This window comes from Saccostrea cucullata, unplaced genomic scaffold (assembly GCF_032062105.1).
Source record: "Saccostrea cucullata isolate Sc308-1 unplaced genomic scaffold, CSIRO_AGI_Scuc_v1 ctg877, whole genome shotgun sequence".
In the NCBI taxonomy this organism is placed as follows: Eukaryota; Metazoa; Mollusca; class Bivalvia; order Ostreida; family Ostreidae; genus Saccostrea; species Saccostrea cuccullata.
Window position 1 is genome coordinate 306314 of NW_026933070.1, and position 17704 is coordinate 324017.

General features: G+C 34.1%; 2 protein-coding genes across 3 annotated transcripts; both read right to left on the minus strand.

Annotated features, from left to right (window-relative positions):
* Nucleotides 1-8943: 8943 nt before the first annotated feature.
* Nucleotides 8944-10267, minus strand: LOC134237151 (uncharacterized). The gene is made up of 2 exons (XM_062719245.1): nt 10141-10267; nt 8944-9986 (listed from the first exon to the last, which is right to left on the minus strand). The coding sequence occupies exons 1-2, from the start codon at nt 10265-10267 to the stop codon at nt 8944-8946; spliced, it is 1170 nt and encodes a 389-aa protein (XP_062575229.1).
* A 1111-nt stretch (nt 10268-11378) lies between these two features.
* LOC134237176 (uncharacterized) lies at nt 11379-16584 on the minus strand. 2 transcript variants are annotated; one of them, XM_062719275.1, is made up of 6 exons: nt 15963-16584; nt 15122-15568; nt 14740-14956; nt 13111-13232; nt 12663-12868; nt 11379-12349 (listed from the first exon to the last, which is right to left on the minus strand). In XM_062719275.1, the coding sequence occupies exons 5-6, from the start codon at nt 12859-12861 to the stop codon at nt 11457-11459; spliced, it is 1092 nt and encodes a 363-aa protein (XP_062575259.1). In that variant the 5' UTR covers nt 12862-12868; nt 13111-13232; nt 14740-14956; nt 15122-15568; nt 15963-16584; the 3' UTR covers nt 11379-11456. The 2 variants fall into 2 exon arrangements, with proteins under 2 accessions (XP_062575259.1, XP_062575260.1); XM_062719276.1 differs by having other exon boundaries at nt 14183-14956.
* Nucleotides 16585-17704: the final 1120 nt, after the last annotated feature.

Consider the following 17704-nt stretch of genomic DNA (forward strand, 5'->3'; position numbering starts at 1 on the left):
ACACACAACTGTTTTTTGCAGTGATAGGTATTATGCTGGTTCTGAAATATCTATTTAATTATTTCTTATGAATTCTATCAACAAATTGTGACAAATATTATGCGAAATTCTTATGCACTTGGAGGTATAAAAACATCTTTTTCTTCGAAAGAACGGCATTGGAGCGGAACGAAACGGTACATATATATTGATAGTAAGTTATATGTGAACGATTAATCGCGTCAAGTCTTCTAAGAAAGGCCCACAATACCCCAAACCCGAATTTGCCTCAAAAAGAGTGTCCTACCTTTTTTTTTTTTATACATGCACATACTATATACAGTTGTATTTACATTAACTTCCAGTGCCCGTGTTATGAATCCTATAATTCACATTTGACTGATGGTTAATTCTTAACATAACCCTTGATCCAAGTAGGTTGACACAAGGGGTATAATTTTATGGGAAGTCTTCGAAATAGGCTGCATTGTAAGATTTTCATATAAATTTTCGAAAAACATGCCCTATTGAAGATTTTCGGAATGTCGGACACCTGACAACGTATGTAGGGGTACTACTAAACAGAGTACGATAGAGTACTTTAGAGTACGCTAGAAAAATTATGTTATTTAATGCAATTAAATTGTTTATTTATGTTTGTACATCTTGATTAAACATTATTATAACTTATATTGCAATATTTGTTTCAAGTATTTGTTTTTAGCGATATTTTGACAGGAAAATAACATCCATAATTCAACGCATTAAAGATTACGGTATACCTATAGCTAATAACCCAATCTCGATAACTATTTTGTTTCAGACTTTCTTACTAAAGACTTACATCTTAATTTTATCAAATATTAAATTAATTGCATGTGTAAATATTTTGCACATTCACAATGACACATTTCAACATTTTTAAGTTAAATTAGATCGGGATCAAACGACCAACCGTAACCTGAAATCAAAAATTGAAATAACTCCAAAAATAAAGAAAACATACAATTTTTTCTTAAATATATAATCAATATGTTAAACTAAAGTAGAAAAACAAACAAAAAGTAGTTTATCAAAGATGAAAAACACTTGAAAATAACAGGGATTGCCCAATGCGCACATACCTTGTAGCATTCAATGACAAAACAAGCAAAGGAAAATTCAGAAATTATTTTATTTGGCTGAATGGGCCACGGCCGCTGAAATGAGGGAGCCGAGGCATCAATATTCTGCCTTGTAATGGCATCCCTAAAAATGCAAAGGGAACCCTGGGAACAGATGCTCACCTTTCGTGACTAGTCCAAAATGCACACAAAATATCCAATTAAATGACAATAAGTTCCGAAAGCCTACTGGTGAGCCTAATAACCGCAGGTCCCTTGACTGTTGGTAAAGGCTGACACAAAAAGGGCGACCGTGACGAGGTGTTCTTCTATAGACTTGAAGTCAGCTACACAAACACTCTGAAAAAATAAAATACAAATATGGCAGAAAAACATTTCAAAACAATGCAAAGGAAACCATGGATTATTTACACTTAGTTAGAAAAAAAAAGAAACGCACACTTGCATTTTGCCTATTTAAATAATTCAATTATTGGTTGACAGGGATAGGGAGGGTGGGTGAAAGTTTCAGTGTCGACTGATGACACAACGTTGTGTGACGTCAAATGTACTATTAGGGTAACACTAATAACCCCGGGAAAGAGAGGAATAATTCTATACGGGTTGGCTAACATACACTGTCAACCGAACCCGATCAAAATAAAAATATAAAAAATAAGGTACATGTATTTCACTTTGATAAATGGCTTTAACCTTGATTGGTTAAATCCCATTATCAAAGATGAAAAACACTTGAAAATAACAGGGATTGCCCAATGCGCACATACCTTGTAGCATTCAATGACAAAACAAGCAAAGGAAAATTCAGAATGGGCCACGGCCGCTGAAATGAGGGAGCCGAGGCATCAATATTCTGCCTTGTAATGGCATCCCTAAAAATGCAAGGGGAACCCTGGGAACAGATGTTCACCTTTCGTGACTAGTCCAAAATGCACACAAAATATTCAATTAAATGACAATAAGTTCCGAAAGCCTACTGGTGAGCATCCTCACAACGTCAGGGGTCCTGAGTCAACACGTTGCCGTTGGACCCCTGACTTATTTCATTCGAAATCTGCAGGTTGACTACAGCGACGTCTTTCGGGGAAATTACAATCTCTCGACCAATCAAATTAAGCCTAACACATTACCTTTCGGTAAGACAGCCAATATGGCCGATATAGAAGTTGTAAACAGAATTTGTCAGAAATTCAATCTGAAGTCACTTACAGATCAACAAATCTCGGCGATCGATGCCCTGAAGAAAGGAAACGACACATTTGTTGGGACAAAGACGGGGAGTGGGAAATCTCTGGTCTACGAAAGCTCGCCGATTGTTTTGGGAGAGAATGGTGTTACAACTGTGCTTGCTCCGCTGAACAGTATTATGTCTGAACAAATAGAGAGACTGAACAGGCTTGGATACAGAGCTGTGCAAGTATCGAATGACACTGATAAGCAAGCTGTTATGAACGGATATTTTCAGTTCGTGTTTGGAAGCCCCGAACTTCTCGTCGGTGATGACAAATGGAGAGAAGTTTTGAGAAATCCTATCTTCACATCAAAACACCAATTGATTGTGGTCGATGAGGCCCACACCGTAATTCAATGGTAATTTAATAAGAATACATCAACCATTTGAATATAGAATAATTGCATCACCTTGAAATTGCCCCTTTTTAACAATGCATGTTTTAAAACTTCCTCACATGTCAAATGATGTTTCTTTAATTTAATTTAGTTTTCCAGGAAATCGATTATTAATTTATTAAAATTGAAAGTTTGTGTATACTTTTAGGGGGCTAGAGCATCAACAAGAAGGGCCATTTCGAGAGTGGTTTGCTCACATAGGAGAGATGCACTTTGCATTGGGGTACCTATACTGGCGCTCACCGCGACAGCTAGCCCCACACACAGACGCCAAATTATGCAGAAACTGTGTTTTCGTCATCCATCCTGTGTAATTCTAGACAGTCCAGATAGATCAAACATTAAATTGAATGTACTGAAAGTGAAAAATAATGTAGAATTAGAAAATGTATTTCAGTGGTTAACAGCTGCATTAGTTGAGAATGGGCAAGAATTACAGAGGCATCTAATATTTTGTAACTCAATTAAAGACTGTGCTATGATTTATATGCTGTTCTTAAAAATCTGTGGGCCTACAAATCATTTTAACATGTATCACAGTAAAACAACTGATGCCACTAAAGAAAAAATCCGTAAAGACATGAATGAAGCGAATGGTAGTATAAAAGTGTTAATATGTACAAATGCAGCAGGGATGGGAGTGAATTTCCAAAACTTAAATAAAATTGTTCATTATGGTCCACCCAGAGACCTTGACAATTTAGTGCAGCAGATGGGCCGTGCCGGCAGGGATGGATCCCCATCAAATGAACTGATTATCTACAAGGCAAATCAATTACAAAAGGTGGATGATGATGTGATTAAGCTTCTTAAAAGTACTAGTACCTGTAGGCGAAAAATTCTAAATGAAGCTTACATGAAGAAACACACAAGAGATTGTGATCACCTCTGTTGTGACATCTGTGAATTAATGTGCAAATGTCAAAGTGATGGTTGCCCGTCAAAGCATTCTGCAAAGGAAACATTTTTGAATTTGAGAGATGAAGATAATGAACTAGACATGAGAAGAGAAATAGGAGGAGAAGAGAAAGCCATTGTTCAACAAAGACTTCAGTCATTGAAGGACAACATATTTGAAGGAACCAAATCTCTCATTCACAGTGACATTGTTTGTGGGTTTTCTGTTCAAGAAATCATAGCAAAGTTACCTTTTTTATTTACTGTAAATGATATACTAGATAAAACAAGTGTTGATTCTTTCTCATTAGCCAGCAAGATAATCCAAATAATTACAGAAATATTCAACGACAATAAAATGTATGCATTAGAGGAGATTGACTCTGATTAATAAATATCAAAAAAAAAAAAAAAAAACAACCCAAAAACATAGGTAATCTGTTATTAGTTATTCATTGTCCTTTTTTATTTGGTTCATTCATGATCATTTTATTTATTTCTATACATTTTCAAAATATTTGGGATTCATTTCACATAGTCTAATTTATAGAGCTTAGATCATTTAATTCTCTGTTTTATTTTCATTTTTTAGCACAATCTGGCTGGATGAATTAAATTATACTATTTAGAAATTTATGTTATTTTGGGAACTTATTTTAAACAAGGAAAATAATTGTTTTCCAGTGTAATAAAATGGATAAAAATAATAATCCAGTGCTAAGTCTTTGTTGAGATACTGGTAATATTGCAAGACTCTGAAAACTCTTTTAATACAATGAAATTTTTTTTCAATAAATAGTTAAGCTACGAAAGGTTAACTAAAATCATCGATATTCACAGGTAGTAATTATAATATATGATCAATTTCACAAATTTTCGTTTAAATGTTGAAAGTAGATTTAGATACAGTTTGCTTTAGGTCTATCATAAAAAATATGTTTTTAGGCCATTCAAAGTTTTTCCTATGTTGTCAGTCAAAGGATTTGATTTCAAATTTTTTTTCTTGTAGAAAGACCTTAACTTTAGCAAAATTAGGGTATTTAATGCTTAAAATATACCTGATATGACACATTGTAGACAAATCATTACAGAAAATGGCCAAATTCAAAGAAGTCAACCAGAATAATCGATTTTGGTTCTTTCGATTTTGTTTGTTTTTTCTGATATTGGGTGTCAAAAACCGGCCATGCTAATCATAGAAATAACTTGGAATGGCATTACCTGACTGACCCATACTTTTTTTTTTTTTTTTTTTTTTTAAATAAATTTATTAATAATTATGCACGCCCGATTACAATTTCTAACTAACCCGGGCCAGGATAGTTAGTATAACAAAAATAACAGAACAACATATCTTAATTAAAGCATTTCTACAAATAACACCATCTTATTTTTATACATGTGAGTTTTTGTTAAATTCAGAAAAATGTTCATATTGTTTTTAATATTTGTTTTGACATAAGAAAGTAACATATCTTTTGTTTCAGTTTTGTTCGTAACTCTACAAAACATTTTAAATTTATATATCTTATATGCTATGAAAGACACAAAGGTATTTAAAAATTGTATTTTGGAGTTCCGTTCAGAATAAAAACCTAGGAACGACATGCTTCCACTGTACATCAAAATTTAACACAGAACTCAGATTTTTCCACAGTATATGAACATGTTCACAATCAAAAATTAAATGTCTAATATCTTCAATTTCATCACACATATTACATAAAGCAGAAGCTCTATATTTGCATTTAAAAAGAAAACTGTTACAACACAATGTATTATTCAACAATTTGTAATTAAATTCACATATTCTTTTGTCATAGATATCCTTAACCTTGTTTCTATATATATCCTTCCAACTCTCTTGAGCAACAGAAAATAGTTTTTTATACATAAATTGATGGCCTGGAGCTTTAAATTTCTTAAAGAGTAAATTATCGTAAAAAAAATTACATTTTTTATCTTCAATACAATGTACACCATTTACAAAATTAAAATAACACTTCCCTATATTTTGTATGTATGCACAACAAGTCATATTGAATCTTAAAGATTTTTTATAGATTGCTGTTTTTACTATTTTATATTCACATATCCAATTCGATTTTTGTTTTAAATCACCGGACAACTCTTGTAGAGTTTTAAATTTTCCATTTTTGTTAAAAAGGTCTTTAATATGTGTTATCCCACTTTTGATCCAATGTTTAAAACATATTGTTTTGTTTTCATATTTAAACATATTATTATTCCACATTGGTTGTTGAGCAAAACTTACATTAGACAATTTCGTTTCATCTATGTATCTTTTGCAATCGTTAAAACTGCAAAATACTTCTTTATAAAAAACAGGAAGGTTTGAAATGATTTGAAAGTCTGAGGGTTTTGTCTCTGATAATGTTAATAGATAGTTAATATCAATATTAAGGCGATTTAAATATCCTCTTACTATTTCGCCGATTATACAGTTTTCTTTTATTAAATATCTAGTCCATGCTGCCTTTAAGGCCTTAAATTTCAATTCAATATCTATCACACCTATTCCACCATCTTCCTGTTTTCCGATCACAGTATCTCTTTTAATCCTATCGCGCTTTTTCCATATAAAGTTAAATATACTTTTCTTAATTTGTCGAGTATGTTCGGGATCGGGCATTGGTAATATTGAAGCCATGTATATAAGTTGTGACGTAGCTAAAGAGTTAACGACACATGCTTTTCCAAAAATAGTCAATTTTCTTTTTTTCCAAGATTCAAAGAGTTTTTCCATATTTTGAAAAGTCTTTAGCCAGTTCAATTCATAACATTGAATTTTATTATGGCCAATGTGTATACCTAAACATCGAACAGCATCATTTGTTACTTGGATACCTTCTATGTTAGTGTATTTATCTTTTAGACTACCCAATAATATACATTGTGTTTTGCTTATATTGACCTTTGAACCAGCGTGTTTACAAAAATCATTAACAGTCTTAACTGCAACCTTCAACGAAGATATATTTTTTAAAGCCAATGTGATATCGTCTGCATGCTGAATATTTTTAATATCCCTTTTCATATTTGAAACATTGATACCTTGTATTTCATTGTTATTTTTAATTTTTAAGGCCAGTATTTCTGCCACAAATAGATACAATAGAGCTGAAATAGGGCATCCTTGTCTAATACCTCTATTCATGCTACATGTTTTAGAAATCCAACCATTGTTTTTAATTCTGAATATTGGTTTATTATATAGAATTCGGATCCATTGAAGAAAATTATCACCGAAGTTAAATTTTTTTAAAACTTGAAAAAGAAAATTCCACTCAACCGAATCAAAAGCTTTTTCAAAATCTAAAAATAATAATATTCCGTCTTTTTCATTTTCCATGCAGTATTCATAAATGTCTAAAATCAATCTTGCATTTATACCTATGTAACGACCTTTGATATATGCTGATTGTTCATTGCTAATTAATTTATCTATGACGCATTGTAATTTTTTTGCGAGAACAAAAGCTATAATCTTGTAATCGGTATTTGTTAAACTCAATGGTCTGTAGTTTTTAAGGTTATTCTTGTCTCCCTTTTTAAATAAAAGAGTGATAAGTGCAAATCGCTGAGAATATGGTAATTCGTCTTTTTCAAATACAGTTGACAACACATCATAATAGAGAGGTCCAATTTTGTTCCAAAAACATTTATAAAATTCCCCTGGTAATCCATCTAATCCGGGAGATTTGTTACTTTTTAAATTGTATACCACATCCGAGCATTCATCAAATGTTGGAAATGTGTCACAAAACTTTCTATCGCGATCACTAAGTTTTGGACATTCAATGTCTTGTAGATATGAAGAAATATTGTTTCCATCAACAGATTTGCTTGTATATAAGTTTTCGTAAAAAAGACACATTTCTTGTAAAATTTCACTATTACTTGCAAAGGTTTTATTATTCTTTTTTAATTCAGTTATTGTATTATTCGTTTGATGTTTCTTTTCTAGACCTAGAAAGAAACTGGTATTTCGCTCTCCCTCACTTATCCATTGCGCTTTTGATCTTATTTGAGCTCCTTTAGCAATTTTATCATACATTGCATCTAGTTCTTTTTCTAGTTTTCGCTTTTCATTCATATTAATTTCTAGACTAGGCAAAGATTCAATTTTATCGATTTTTTCCTCAAGTAGTTTTATTTTATATTTTATATTATGTTTGGATTGTTTCGCGTATTTGATAGAGTAATCACGTACACTTATTTTAAAAGTTTCCCATTTTAAAATTGGATCTAGCGTTTCATCAATGTTGTTAAATAATTCCTCTATACCTTGTTTGTAATCATCATTCTCAAGGTGAGATACATTCAATTTCCAGTAACCTGCACCTCTATCTAATTTATTCAGATTTAAAGTACATTTAAGATATCTGTGGTCACTTAATCAAGTGTTATTATTATGAGTACCAGGAATTCGTCTGACAATGATATTTTTACATGTTTTATAAAGTCTCTACTTACAAAAATATAATCAATCCTACTCTTTGGACAATTTTCTGCATCACACCAAGTGTAACCGTTATTATTAGGATTCTTATTAATCCATACGTCGACTAAGTCGAATTTATTTACCAGTTTACTTAATTTTTTATTGGATTTGTCATTTTCTTTATCAAAATTGCAATTGAAATCACCTCCTACTATGATTCTACTATCTTGCGCAGAGAACGAATAAATATATGTGTTTAGAGTTGATAGGAATGCTAATCTATCTGACTCTTTGTTAGGTGCGTAAACGTTAATAATTGTAAATAAGTCACCGTCTATTTTTGCATTAACAAGAATTTTCCTACCGTCATTAGACTTATGAACATTTAAAATATCTACATTACATTCTCTTTTAAAAAGAATAGAAACACCTCTACTATAGGGAGAGTCTGAAAAAGCATGAATTATTTTCCCATTCCAATTTCTATCATAGTGTTCTACATGTTTTTCCACAAAATGAGTTTCTTGTAAAAGTATTATATCTATTTTACATTCTTCTAACCATGTAAAGATTTTTGCCCTTTTTTCCGGCGAATTAAGACCTCTTACATTCACCGAAAGTAAACTTAAATTTTCCATTTGTCTGGTGGATATAAATGTATAATTCTATGAAAAAGAAACGGGGGGGGGGGGCTAATTTACGTCTTATTACTAAAAAAGTAAAAATAGAACATACCAATTCAATATAGCATTTTTAAAGTATGCCAAAAATGTCTGTAAATAAATATAACTAAGCACATACCACAGTTCATGCAATGCTGCGCCAGCTGTCTGATCGGAGATAATACAGTTACTTACACGTATCATCACCGGAACTCTCCGTGTCAGGTTCATCACTATCGGACATTTCTCTCAGCTGATTAAGCATTTGCGGTATTGTTTTTTGTTTCGGAAGATCTTTTTGTTTTTGTTTTCTTTCGTTTTTTGCTGAATCGCTTAGCTTTCTTTTCCGAACCTTTCTTGCGATTTTTTTCATGAGGACACAAAGAATGTTCTTTCCTGGCCATTGTTCGGGTTTGGTGTTGCATGTACCATCCCGGTCAAGCCCTGAGCCCCATTCGTTGTTGTATGTTGTTTCAACGAATACTGTCGACTGCTTGGAAGTGCACAATTTATCGCGGAAAACAGGGACCTGGACACATTTGTTTTCCAAAATCTCCTCCATAACAGCCTCCTTGGTAGAAACCCACTGCTCGTTTGGTTTTATTTTTTTTCCTATGCGTAGAGCGGAAAGGGCGTCATCGGCATCTTTGATGATATTGGCAGAATCTAGGTCACCGCATCTTACTGCCTTTATATACTGAAAGGCATGCTCGGCCGATTTGTGTTTAATTCCGAAGATATCCAAAACGCATGGGTAAAAGTTGGATAAAACATCCTCTGCACCACTGAAAGGGGTCAAATGCTTTTGTGGCTGATAATGAGGGCATGCTTCATTCCCGGGGGAATGACCAGGTTGTTTGCATACCTTACAACAGGTTTCGAAGGAACAGTTAGAGCGGGTATGGTCGGTTTTCCAGCAGTTAGTACATAAAAGGTGAATGTCCTTTTTGGGTTGACCATAGTGAAACAGCTTACACTGGATACCACCGCAGTAGTTAATTCTCGGAAGATATTTTCCGTCTGGAAGAGGCTCAATATACATGAACCTTGTTCCATTTAGGATACTTGTCATCCGGTTTGTCTCTGGATGGCGGATTTTTTCGTACAGAATTTTACTTGTTAATTTGACATCGAGTTTGTTAAGTAATTCCTGTACCGCGGAATCTGCCACAGAGAGAGGGAGACCACATATCCTCAGTTTTAGGGTTTTTTGAGAAACGGATGTAGCTCCTGAGGTGTATGGGTTAGTGTCATAGAACTGGTATGCTACGCTATTGATGTCAATACCCTGGGTTAGGAGCTTATGTCGACATTCTGTGCTTTTGAGATAGATTCTCCACAGATTGCGGTCGAGTTGCACGCAAAGTATCTCATCACCGATTACTTTTTTTTATTGGGTCAATAAGATCAAAGTCAGTGATCTGTTTCTTTAAGGAACCCCGTAGATCATTGTTCTTTAAGTATAACGGCTTTGATGTTCTGTCAACCGAATCGAAATCACTCTCTGCCATCGCCAGGTGAAATGTACAGGTAAACAGGTGAGATGATATCACAGAAGAAATCAATAAACATATGTACAAGAAATCAAACTTTTTTACAATGTTGTTTTGCTGGTAAATCCCAAAAACTAACATTCACAAACTCACAAACTCACACAAGACTTCCGAAATTAAAGAATTAAAGAATTCCAACTTAAATCCGGAAGAAATGGTCAAAAAACACGGAGCGACAAAAAACACGTCCAGTGTCGTCCATGTCACGTGACACACTCCCTGACCCATACTTTAGGAACAAACTTTATTTTTAAAGAAAATACTTCTATACTTTTTATGTCAATAAAACTTTAATACTAACTAGAACTGTCGAAACGGGACAAAATACCCCCCGCTGGGTTTTTCAGAAGTAAGTTTTTCCAAAATAAAGATATGTATCAAACACGAATTATGAAATTTTTATTCCAGTGACCTTGAACTTCCCTAAATAACCTTGAGTCAAGGTCATGACACACCCTTGGGGCAATCTTTCAGTGAAAGGAGAACCTACCAAGTTTATCCATAAGAAAGATATGGACCGGACACGAATTATGAAATTTTTCTACCAGTGACCTTGAACTTCTCCAAGTGACCTTGGGTCAAGGTCATGACACACCCTTGGGTCATGGGCAATCTTTATGTGAAATGAGAACCTACCAAGTTTATCCATAAGAAAGATATGGACCGGACACGAATTATGATATTTTTCTTCCAGTGACCTTGAACTTCTCCAAATGACCTTGGGTCAAGGTCATGGCACACCCTTAGGTCATGAGCAATCTTAGTATGGAGTAGTAGATTCTAATGTCCCTCTGTAAGAAAGATATGGACCAGACACGATTGCAAAGACAGACAGACAGACAGACAGACAAGGTGATTCCTATATACCCCCCCAAACTTCGTGTGTACTACTATGGCAAGCAAAAATATTAAAACATGGCAATGAAATAGCTTTCAAATACATGTATATATAAATTAAAAATGATCAGTATATTTGACCGTTGATTTATATGTGTATTTTTGTCAATTTTCTTTAAACAGTAATTCGTAGAATCCTATCTCTCTGTTTTCTTTCCAATTAACAGTAAACATATTTTTTCTCCTTCCTTCCCACCTTAATCATGTTAATTGATGAAAAAAAAAGAATGAAGTTTAATTGATATTTTAATTATGAACATGACAAATCACACAAAAACACATCAAACTGATACTGTTCATAACTTGCTCTTTCTTTTTGTTTTGTTATCCATTTGTGAAGTTGAACCACATTAACACGCGAAAAAATGTCCTGAAAACTTTTAAAAGCACTGAATTCCCTCCCAGAAATGTAACTGAAAATGTCATTGGCTTTAAGTTCCATAATGATCAGTTGAAGATCTTTTTTCTTATCCACAGTAGGTTTGGATTGACCTGAGGTTTTCATGCCAAGCTGTTTCTGAACACTGGACTTTATTTCTTCCTGCATTTGCACACACGAGGCAATCTTCTTAGCACTTTCATAAGTTAGATTTGCACCCTGCTGTCTCATTTTCTTCTTTATAACATGTACGCATAATTCAACGAGATTGTCATTAGGGATATTTTTCCCAGTCCCTCCATGAATATTTGAGGAACAATTCCACTTGTACTCAAATGCCTCACGTGGTGATAGGAGAGAACACTCGTAGGCTAAGAGTCTCCAAAGCCACAGTTTATATTTGGAATGGTTAGCAATATCAGCACACATCATTTCAAACTTTGCATTTCTAAATATACGTGTTCCATCACCAAATTTGAAAGCATCCTCTGTGTCCCTAAGTAATAATGCAAGTTTCATAAATGATGAACGCCACAGAGCTATGTGGTCTTGCTTTGATGTTGCTGATTCGGGAGTTTCCTCTTCTGTTGTATGAAACACCCAGTTGTGTTCATTTTGCAGATGTCTCTTGAAGTGACCTTTTGTCTTGTACTTTCGGTTACAGGTGCAAACATACTGCTTTGATTCATCTTGATACATTTCACTCATCAAAAGCTCCTTGTTGTCCATTTCTGCAGCTTGTGCTGTGACAGTTGGCAAACTATCTGCAAATTAAATTTTTACTGTGTTTTAGGTCACATACATAATATCTCACCTTGCCAAACAGAACAAAAATTACTATTACAGCACAACACATTTGACTGAGCCAAATATATTAGGATCCTGACCCCTCCTCCTGAACATGACAAAAGTATCCAACAATTCGTTGTGGATAAGTATAATCTGAATTATGAATTATGGCTTTAATCTGACAATTACATGTAGGTATTATATGATGCAGATGTAAAAGTCATATTACATTTACAGATAGACGGTTGCAGATAGAATGTGAACCCAAATCAGTCATCTTCTAAATACCTTCTTCAATGTAGACAAAAGTGTCCAAGATCTGGAAACAAAGCTCTTTTATCCAATCATACTGGTCTTCTTTACTTTGAAGATGTAATAATTCTGAAAGAATGGTCCTTTTAGGTTTTTCATCAAGGCTCTTGATGTCCAACACCTCCATACAGGCTGTGAGGAGAAAGGCATCTAAACAGTCCCCGATGAATGTCATGTGAGACCTGTTGGAGTAAAAATGTGATTCTGAGTATCATTTTAGTAATCATCTTTGAGCTATATTTAATTCATATAGAACATGTAGGTTACTCTGTTTACAGATCTGTGTATTAAAGTGTAGAAATATTTTAATAGACCTCTGATGATCCATCCAATTTTTTCAGACCACTGACCTACAGTTGTTAAGCATATACTACTCTCCCAGAACTCCCAATAAACTACTTACTATAATATAAAAGAGATTTACCTAAAATTCTCAGTGACACCATCTGGCCCACTAACGTCTCGTCTCTGCAGGACATTGCGCAATTGAAACAAAGTCCCTTGATCTGCAGCTGATGAAGGCTTTTAGAATTGCTGATAAATGGTCTGAATATAGAATTTTAGAGATCCTTAACATTTGTTAATTATGTTAAATACTAATATATCAATTTGCAAATAATGTCAAAAATGTAAATAACAAAATTTAAATTTAAATTACTATTAAATTAAACTCTGGCTTATATTATTAAATTCATTTTTTTTTAATTTTGGCTTTTACTGTGATTTGGTATTTATTAATAGTTGTGAAATACAAATTAAAAGACAAATAACTGCATAATAAAATTAGTAAAAATACAATCAACTGCATGCTTAATTAGTAAAAATGTAATCAAATGCATGATTAAATTTATAGAAATATAATCAACATTTCATATGAAAATGGAAAAAGGGGGGGGGGGAGAATGAAAGAATAAAAGGACCTTCACCAATGTCTGAAAAACATTGCAGTAACAAAACTACTAAAACTTACTAAAATAAAGCATCCAATATGAAATTCAATATAGAAAATGCAAACATCAATTACATCTTGAACAGGGAATAATTGTTTTACTGGATACCAAGAGTAAATTCATGATCCGATGGAGACCCTCTGGCCTATGAACAATTCCTGTAAGGCGACTAAAATCACTTTCATTGTTTATCATAGCCAGCTGGCTAGAGTATGCCCGTTCATTGGTGAGGACATCCCCACCAAATACAATTTTCTCTACAATATCTTCACCAGAATGTGGGACATAATGTTTATGCACATGTTCAAGAATTGTAATCATGTCATCAGACTTATTTTTACTTTTATCGAGTAGGTCTACAATGTTATACACTGATTTTTCAGACAGCTCTTTCAAATACGGATGGTCAATATATTTGGGGACACATTGTGCAAATGGCTGCAGACAGTCAATGTTCTTAGTAACAACTAATGCAATATGATAGATCAAATTGATGTGGAAACTTTCACAGTCTTCCCTGCTAGGTAAATACTCACTATTTGGTACCTTCAAAATATCTGCTTTAGGCTTATCACTAGGTAAATCATCTGCCAACACTCTTCTTTGAACTGCCACATTAAGAAACCAATGGAGGCTTTTCCTCTGTTTATCTTTAGTCATGTTTGTTGGTGATATAGTGTGGTCTAAGTTGTCTCCAATGATTTCAAACCTTGGTATAGTGGGTGACATCTGATCAGCATTTCTTGTTATAAAGTCTTTCAAAATCATGCTACTTCTATCATGCTTGGCAATTACATTGACCGGTTCTTCTAACTGAAAATGCTTCAGTGGTCTTGATGGTAAACTTGGAAACTCTATACTGCCAGGTTTGGTGTTCAAATTCAGTGATTTCACCTCTGTGGTTGGATTACGTAATACATGTACCTGCGCTGACTCGGGTAAAGTGTTTTGGCTGTAGACATCGATAAACATTTTATTTCTCATCTCATAATCATTGCTTGATATTGTCAAGCAAGAATGTTCAGATGAGCTCGTAAAGGACTGATTTGTTTGGGATGTCTTAAAGGAATTGACCAAATCAAAATACTGAATATCAGATGTACCTGATTCTGTTTTTTCTGCCGGCTCTGGTTCATACTCCATAATGGATTTTTCTGCACTCTTGCTTAATGATATGCAATGCTTCAAAACAGTCTGATCAATCTGTTTCTGGAAAATATCATTTAGCTTCTCTTTATATATTAGGACAAGTTTTCCTCTCTTAATTGAGACTGACTGTGGCCCAATGGACAATCCCATTTCCGAAAGAGTTTGAATAGTCTGAAATTAGAGAGAGACTTACTTTCAAGGGAAAATTTCATATTCAATTCACTTGAAATATCATTTTTTTTTAAATCAACTTTCATTACATATAGATGCTTGGTGTAGTATTTCTCTAAATTGCATGACTGTTTTAATGTATTTTTAATCGGGTAAAAAAAATACCTCATCTATTGCACCTCCATGATCTAGAATCTGCCCAATGATGTGATGTAGTTGTGACATGTGCTTATTTCTGTTCCAAAGCAAAACTGATGCAGCAACAGATAATCGGCAATCATTTTTCTTCTTGGTAACTGTTTGAAGTACATCATACAACATTGGTGCTTTCTCTTTCAGCTCTTCACATACACTCTTAAACTTAAAGTGAACTTCATCGTTACTACGCAAAACTGAGGGGTGTGATATTTTTCATAAATCTTGGCATTGAGTGTTCAGTTCAGACAGCATCAACTTAATCATTTCTGTCTTAAGAACCTCTATTTTGTAAATTTTTTTGGAGATGATCTCTGCTTTATTGCCTCTTACCAGGGATTTTAATACTGCCACCCAAGGACTGTCTTTAATAAAGCGTGTCCTTACTTTTGAATCATTTTTTCCTCTAAAATGCACCTACAAAAAATAATAAAATTAACTGTTGCAATTTTTTCGTTTACCATGTTTACGTTAAATCTTACTGCTAATCTAAACATGTGTAAGAGGAGAAAAATGTGACAGATCAGACCAGGATTTGAACCCTGAATCTCCAGTCAGATGCTCTACCGAGCTATCTGGCCAATGGCCATGGAACCTGTCTGCCACAAGTTACAAAAATTAAAAAGATATATGTACAATATCAAGATGCACATTGTGTGATAAATTTGCCTTAAAACTGTATATACATATGTTTCTTGGGAATATTTTATTCTTTATTAATAAGACCAAATCATCAATTGAAAAATTTAAAAATGTTTACATTGAAGGGGAATATTTTTATTTCCTATTTGTACAAAAATAGAATATGTACCTTTACTTTGCTTGGTGTCAGCTGATCGTCTGCTAGTCTTTTCCTTACTGTTTTTTTTAATATTTTGCTGTGCATCTCGAAAGACTTTCTTATTTTTTCGTGGTGTTGGAGTCCTTAAGATGACACGTTTTGTTAACTTCCTTGGAGTTTGGATGGAACTAGAGGCACCGCCAAAATTGACCGAGGGGACTTTCTTTGCTGGAGACAATAAAACATTCCGACTTGGTCTAAGTTCATTGATAATGTCACATTTTTCTCTTTTAAGTGCTGATAATTTGCTTTCTAATTCATATTCAATCTTGCATAGCTTATTCAGTTTGTTAAAACACCTGTAGCAAGTGTATTGGGGCGATGAATGCGTTCGCTGTTCGGGGACAAAACCCAATACCTCATTTAACTGTTTCTTCACAAAAAACGTGTCACTGTAAATATTTCTTCTGTTCTTTTTCGGTAATTTTTCCAAACACAAAATACAATCATCCATGCTTGTGCGCCATATTTGTTTACGTCTTATGTAAGCGGCAATTTGATTGGTGCTTCTCAATGAGAGAAGCAAGCCCACAGATTTCGAATGAAATAAGTCAGGGGTCCAACGGCAACGTGTTGACTCAGGACCCCTGACGTTGTGAGGATGACTGGTGAGCCTAATAGCCGCCACGAGACCATGTCAAACATGGTCTGCGCCACCAGTAGGGAAATCGTGACAGAACTTAAGTAAACCACCCCCTCCCCAAGAAAAACTTACTTGAACTGCGATATGTCTAAAATAAATTCAAAACTGGTCCTAAAATACCATTAATATGCAAATAACTTGGGGGCAATGTATTGCCCAAGTAATAAAAGTTGTTGTCAGCAATGCAATGTAGAGCGGCAAAATCACTGCCCAAATACTGAGTAAGCGAAAATATATCGCCAACTCAAGGACTAGTCACAAGCAAATGCAAGGCGCCAAATTACATGTAAGTAAATGACTAGCACTATGACCCCATAACTAGTCATAGCGCAGCCATGGCCCAAACTCTCCCTGTGCTGGTAAAACTTTAAATTCCAGGTATGAAATGAAAACTTGGAACCCTTGCTGTAACCTTTAACTGCATCACACCTTGCTGATTAATGCCCCCCCCCCATGTCGCCGAGGTAAGAATTGAGAACATACTATAATAGTCACTTGACCAGTTTCCGCAAAAATTTGAGTAATCTACTCTTATATCTAAATTCTAAAAAATAAAACTTTACAAAATATTACTCAATTTTTAATCAAATCAAGTATTCTTAACATTTAAAAGGACCACAATAAATTAATTAAACGTGTTATTTACAAGTTTATTTTCTATTGAAGTAATTAACGGTAATTTCTATTCACTGATACTGTTTTGTCTTTGAACATTTTCCCCGGCGGCAAATGCAATGCACCATACATTAAAAAGTAAATAAATACGCTCAATATTAACTCCTTTACACAATATAAATTTCCTAAAAAATGTTTGCATCTATGTAGAGAGTTTCTCAATGTCAAAAAAAAAAATGTTTGCACCTATGTAGAGAGGGACCTTAAATCTACAAACTTACCCCTTCCAGAAACAGGTATGTGAGGGGACAAATTTTAGGTTAAGCAATGGGGGAGGGGTTGTCAAATAGGGACAGCCTCTCTTCCCAGGGTTATTGTAACGTGTCGAGCGGAATAATAATAGCAGTCGGGGATCGTACCTTGTCGATTCAAGATTTTGGGGGATGATTTCCAA

Bases quoted from the DNA above. Each gene is read 5' to 3' on its own strand.
- LOC134237151 (XM_062719245.1), bottom strand. From the start codon at position 10,267: ATGGCAGAGAGTGATTTCGATTCGGTTGACAGAACATCAAAGCCGTTA. The intron at 9,987-10,140 runs GTAATCGGTGAT...CATACACCTCAG, and splicing joins TATTGACCCAATAAAAAAAA to GAGCTACATCCGTTTCTCAA.
- LOC134237176 (XM_062719275.1), bottom strand. From the start codon at position 12,861: ATGACATTCATCGGGGACTGTTTAGATGCCTTTCTCCTCACAGCCTGT. The intron at 12,350-12,662 runs GTATTTAGAAGA...TTTAATTTGCAG, and splicing joins TTTTGTCTACATTGAAGAAG to ATAGTTTGCCAACTGTCACA.